Source organism: Canis lupus, chromosome 37 (assembly GCF_011100685.1).
Source record: "Canis lupus familiaris isolate Mischka breed German Shepherd chromosome 37, alternate assembly UU_Cfam_GSD_1.0, whole genome shotgun sequence".
Classification (NCBI taxonomy): domain Eukaryota; kingdom Metazoa; phylum Chordata; class Mammalia; order Carnivora; family Canidae; genus Canis; species Canis lupus.
In genome coordinates, this window is record NC_049258.1 from 12,385,430 (window position 1) to 12,391,632 (window position 6,203).

The 6,203-nt window shown below is 41.0% G+C and overlaps 1 protein-coding gene across 1 annotated transcript in view; it reads left to right on the top strand.

Moving 5' to 3' along the window:
• The window catches only part of CD28 (CD28 molecule), a 29,175-nt gene extending 23,524 nt beyond the window's left edge, over positions 1 to 5,651 (top strand). Inside the window, exon 4 of the mRNA NM_001003087.2 lies at positions 5,207 to 5,651. Coding sequence (NP_001003087.2) covers positions 5,207 to 5,335 — 129 coding nt within the window. The 3' untranslated portion in view covers positions 5,336 to 5,651. The remainder of the gene's footprint in view (positions 1 to 5,206) is intronic.
• The last annotated feature ends 552 nt before the right edge of the window (positions 5,652 to 6,203 follow it).

The window sequence follows — 6,203 nt, forward strand, 5'->3', positions numbered from 1 at the left end:
TGAACTAGAGTTTACCAATTTGTGCATATGTTCATGTAATGAACTTGACGTATTTTTCTTTACCTTCTTCAAAGTTGAAGTTTTGAACACATCTTGATGACCATATCTACTATTAAGATGGGATTCCCTTATCAAGTATCTTTCACTTACTTAGAAACCCCCCTTTCTCATGTACATGGTGTGGAACAGAATATCTCCTGCATTGATTCCATGTTGTCTTTGAATTATTTTTCTAAAGTTAGATGCATGTATGAGTCATTTCTTCAATAAGAAATGAATGCTCCCCAAGGATAAAGGACCATTTCTCTTGATATTCACCATCCATTTGGTATAAACATATTTAATGCTTAATGAGTGCTTATAAAATTGATGACTTGATAACCCCCATAAAGGCCAAACTTAGGACTTAAATGAACATATCTTTAAGGCACATTCTGTACATTCAACTAATCTATATAAAGGCCAGTGACTTCTGGAACCCATGCCAGATGAAACCATCCTGTTGACTATAGACTTGGTCCTGGGAGAGGTAGGTGGAGGTGAGGAGGGCCACATTGGGTTCATAGTCATTTCAATAATAGATCCAGCCCGAAATCCTTTATTTTTTTTTATAAAGATTTATTTAATTGAGAGAGAGGGAGCATGAGCGTGTGAGTGGGGAGAGGGACAGAGGGAGAGACTCCTCAAGCAGACTCCCTGCTGAGCGCAGGACGTGGGGCTCAATCTCATGACCCATGAGATCATGACCTGAACTGAAACCAAGAGTCCGATGCTTAACCGACTGAGGCACCCAGGTGACCTGACTGAGATGCTTTTAAACTCTGTTGGCCTGTTACCAAAGTTTGCCTCTCAATCGTTCCCCACATGTTCCTCATATTTTGGAAGATTTCGGGGGCAGATGGACATTTTTTAGGCTGCCTGTGGCCTAATCTGTACGTTTTGCAGCATAGGGAGCAAAGTGGCTGTTTATTCCTGGAAATCCTTTATGCTACCTATCAACTTGATATTTACCAGTCTTGCCTCCTCCAAGTTGCCCAACCCTGGTAACCTGTTATATAGAGATATATTACCTAAATTCTTCCTCTGATGTCAGTTGAGTCCCTCATCTTTCTGGATCTTGGGGTCTTCATACAAGGTACCTTCCTACTTTGAACCTCTTTGGTGTTTGCCAATGATTTTAGAATTTACAATCTTCATCCTTATTTTTGATTCTTGGGAATTTCAACTTCTTGATCTAAAATATAGATGCAGTGGCTTTCTGGGTATACTTCCAGGATAGGTGCTCCCTTGTAATACACTGACCTAGGTCAGTGTAATTTATAGCTTCCCAGGAAGTAGTTTTGGGAATTACTTTAATTTTAGTGGCCAGAAGGGTGCTACTCATCATTTAAAACTTGTAAATATGCATTAGAATATCAGTTACTATAATTAGGCACTAATTTGCTCAGTGGCTTGAATCACGTGGAGGAACAAAAGCCAATTCTCATTTTCAGTGAATTTAACCAGTTTACTTTGTTTGTTTGTTTATATGTTTTTTGAAGATTTTATTTATTTATTTAAGAGAGAGACAGCACAAGCAGGGAGGAGTGGCAGAGGGAAAAGGAGAAGAAGCAGGCTCTCCACTGAGCAGAGAGTGGGATGTAGGGCTTGATCCCAGGGCCATGAGATCATGACCTGAGCACAAGGCAGACGCTTAATTGACTGAGCCACCCAGGCACCCTAAACAGCTTACTTTCAATTTGGAAGCATCATGGATGCTACGGGTTTTTTTTTTTGATAGCTCTGTTTGCTTTGTCTTGATAAAACTTACTTTGGTCTTACTCTGTTTCATTAGGTTCCCTGTGAATTAGGAAGAGCCAGTGGTTGGCATGATCTCATCTTCTGTTGCCTCTTGTAGTTAATTAGGTTGTCCAATAAGAACCCGTTATTTGTATCTCAACCTAGGTCTTTGTACTTTCTGTAAAGCGTATGAAATATATATTTATATTTCATAGGATAACACAGCACTTTCCCCTTGGCCCATCTTTTCTTGCTGCTATTACTGTTTATACCTTGTTGACCTAGGCCACCAGGCCATTAGGGATCCCTAGAGTTTAGCCATTTCCTGGGTCTTATTCTGGAAGCCTATTTTCAGCTGGTCTTGGTGTAAGCTGCTGTTTTCTGGAACTTCCTGAGGGCTTGTGATGTGCTATCGTAGGCAGTTGTATGCTGAGTGGGTTTCTGGGAGCAGCTGCACATTCTATCCCAGTTCTTGACCTGTTGCTGACATTTGAATAAATAAAGAGCTCCTCTCTGCCAAGCTGCTGCAGAACAGCACCCGTTACTGTCACTCAATCTTCCACTCACTCAACTGAGCTAGTAAGCCTATTCTCTTTCTTAGTCTAAAGGAGCCTTTTCAAAAACACAGTCTTCTCCACTATCAATCACAAGGGTGGTGGTGGTGGTGGATAGTGTGCGGATAGGTGGTGTCTGCCTTTAAACCTAGTGTGTTCTTGATGACTGTGTCTTTAAATGGATTGTATCTTGCTGCTGCTTCCCTTGAAGCAGGTGGGTAGGGTGGGGTGGAGGAAGGGCAGGAGAGGGATGGTCCTGAAATCACACATCTTTAGCAGACATAGCAGAATGGTAAAGGGGCAGAATCGATGACCCAGTCACGCAGACGCATAAGATGAATACTCTCCACACATATATGCATATGCTGGCTGCGCATACACACTGTGGGTTCTGGATCGTATTCTCCACCACGCATGTGTCATTTCCAATCCACTGTTGTGTTTACAGCTTGGTGGCTTAAATCCACTATCTGAAAACAGCATGAGGGTAAGCACAGGAGCTGACTGAGTACAACCTGGAGAACCTCAGACACAAGACATCTTCATTATTAGGGCCTCTCTACCAGCTGTAGTTGTATTTGGGTGTCTGGGGGGCGAAGATCGCCATTGTGAGTCTGGCAAAGGAAGTCCTCAGAGTGGGAGTGAACACTAAAATGCTTTCCAGGCTGATGCAGCAGCCTTCCACATTTATTTGGAGGTAGAGGTTTCCTTGCCCCTACTCCTGCCCTGCCATAACCCTGTGCTTGAGAGAACTCTAGTCTTTTTTTATAGAAAGGATGTAGAGCCAAGATGTTTGAAGAGCAACTTCCCTCACCCACTTGGTTTCCATGACTACCTGTTTTGAATGAATCTCCCAATTATGTCTGTTTAATGCTATCTTCTTCTTAGTTTTAGCTGGATAACCCATCCGTCATTCAAATCCCAAATAACCAAAGCTGAATTTGTAGCCTCTTCTTACAAACCTACTTCTCCTACTGTTCTGCTTTATGTCTATGGATGGAATAGCCTCCTTCCAGTCTCCTAGGCTCAAATCATCAGTCATCTCCTGGGATGAGCAAGAAGGGAAGGTTAAGCAATCCAACAATATTCGTTCTAAATTTGGTCCCATATTTTGTATTCATTGCTTCCTTCTCATTCCATTCCTTTTCATGATCAGACTTCTTAGATCAGGATTTCTCAGTCTTGGCACAATTGACATTCTGGGCTGGGTAATTCTTAGTTGTTAGGGGCTTCCCCGTGCACCATAGGATGTTTAGCAGCATCTCCGGCCTCTACCCACTAGATGCCATAGCATTTTTCACAGTTATGACCACTCAAAATGCCTTCAGACATTGTCAAATGTCCCCTGGGCAAGGGATAAGGGAATTGGTGGTGTCAAGGATGAGAGTTAGGAGGTCTTGGGCAACCGTATATATATATATATATATATATATATATGATAGTATATATTATGTATACTGGTATATATACTGGGAGGGGACTGACTTTAGGGGAGAATCTGATTCCTTTTGGACATACTGAGTTTGAAGTACCTTTTGAGGTCTTGTCCAGAGATATAAATTTGGGCAAATCGGTGGTAATTGAAGCTGCAAATGGGGATGAGTTTGCCTAGAGAGAGAGAGGATAGAATAGAGGAGAAGTCCTGTGAGGAACTCTAACACTGAATGGCTAGTTAGAGAAGGATGAGCCTGCAAAGGAGGCAGGGAAGGAGTAGCCAGACAGGTAGGCTGAAGACCAACATGGTACCATCTCATGGAAAGCAAAAGTGGAAGAGTGTCTCGAAAAGGCAAGAGTAATCATTAAAATAGAATGCTGCTGAGAATTCAAAAGATGAGACTGAAAACATATCAGATGGATTTAGTAATGTGGATTTAGTAATCACTTGCTCATGCTCATTTGACAAGGGAGGTGTGAAGGGCTCAGAGAAGGGTGCATGGAAATAAGGCTGGGGCAGAAGTCACTTGCTTATTTATTTATTCAAGTATTCATGTCATTCATGTGCCATGTGTCTACTTATACATTGGGCCTAGGTGCCAAGAAATATTTACTTTTCATAATAGGGAATTACAAATTCAGAAATATGGGTAGCTATTTTTAGAATTTTTATGGGTCTTTTATCAAACATGTAAATTTTACCATCACATTGGTTCAGAGAAGATGCTCCTAACCCTCAGTCAAAACTATGCTAAGATTCATGGTGAGTATAGCTCTTGCTCTGGGTTTGGTATTGCCACTACTTCCCTCACCCCTGATATAAATTCATCCAGAAGGAGCTGAGTCTGAGGAACAGAGATGAGTGACACTATTGTCTTTATGGAAATGTATGTACATATATATAAGAGAATAGGAATGTAACTCATTGTCTAGAACTATACCTTTCCACTAATTTGGACTCCAGAGCTATGGATTTATGATTATTTCAGACTCTAAAGGGATGAAGGCCCTCTTGGATTAATTATTGAAAAATGGTTTGTTAAGCAAATGACAAATGTAAGAAGACTGCAGTGGGGATGCTTAACCTTTCCAAAGGAAGAAGGGCCTTCAAGAGTATTTACATATGAACAGTGGATATATTTGTTAGATATGCTTTTGGAGTTTAGGTCAAATGATTGCATTGAGAGTAACATGGATATACATTTATCTAAAAATACTTTCTTTGATTCAGATTTTGCATGTTAATTGAGAAGAGTCCAAAGTAGTTAGGTTTGATTAGGCATTATCCAGGTCCAAGGTGCTCAATGAATTCAGGTGTATTCAGCTTCGTTTGATAGTCTACATTCTAAGTAGTTGCCCCCCAAGTCTTAGAACTCCTCCTCCTCCATCTCCCTCTGTTACCTTGCCACCTCCACAGTGACACTTCTTTTTTTCTGCAGATAAAGAGTAAGAGTAGCAGGATCCTTCAGAGTGACTACATGAACATGACCCCCCGGAGGCCGGGGCCCACCCGAAGGCACTACCAACCCTATGCCCCAGCACGCGACTTTGCAGCATACCGCTCCTGACATGGACGCCTATCCAGATGCGAGCCGGCTGGCAGCTCTTCACCTGCTCAACACAACTGCTCTGGATAGGAAAAACCCGCCTCGTCTTCAGCCGGCCATGGGCTCCTTTTAGGGGCTCTTATTAGGCCACCGATGCCAATTTTTCTTGAATGACTATACCAAATAACATTATTTTGAGACTCTGAAATGAAGTTAAAGAATATTACTGTGGCAGGCTCTATCTTGCAGTGCCATGACCCAAATTCCAACTTACCATGTATTTATTGACTTGAGGTTACAGTAGAAAACAAAACAAAAAAAGCAATGGATTCTATTAGCCTTGAAATCTATTTTCATTTCATTCCTTTCTCATTCACCTGAACATTATGGTCAAGTGAAATGTGATATGGAAGGACTTTTTAGATGGAAAAGAAAGGTCAGAAAATCATTCCTTTTGGCTAAATGAGGGTATAGGGTGGGGATAGGTTAGAATGGGGGGAGGGGCGGGAGACTTACACATTTAAAAAATTATTAAAACACTGTCTCTCATTTATGAAATGAGCCACTTATTTTCTATTTAATACTGTTTTAGTTTAGAAAGATATAGATTTTTAAAAAATGAATTCTGGTCATATTTAGTCATTTTGACCAATGGAATTCCTTCGAGGAAATTTGAGGCAAATAGTCTTGCTCTCCTTACTTCCTGTGATGGGTATTCAATATAGTATTCACAATATGATTTGAAAAGAATAAAATAGTCCTCCCATACCAAGGAAGAATGTGTCAGGAAATGATGCTACTTGATGTCAAAATCATTTGAATACTCTGATGGGTTATTTCTTTAGCAGATCATTCCAGTCAAATCATATAGGGGGCTTTTCTGTTCCAT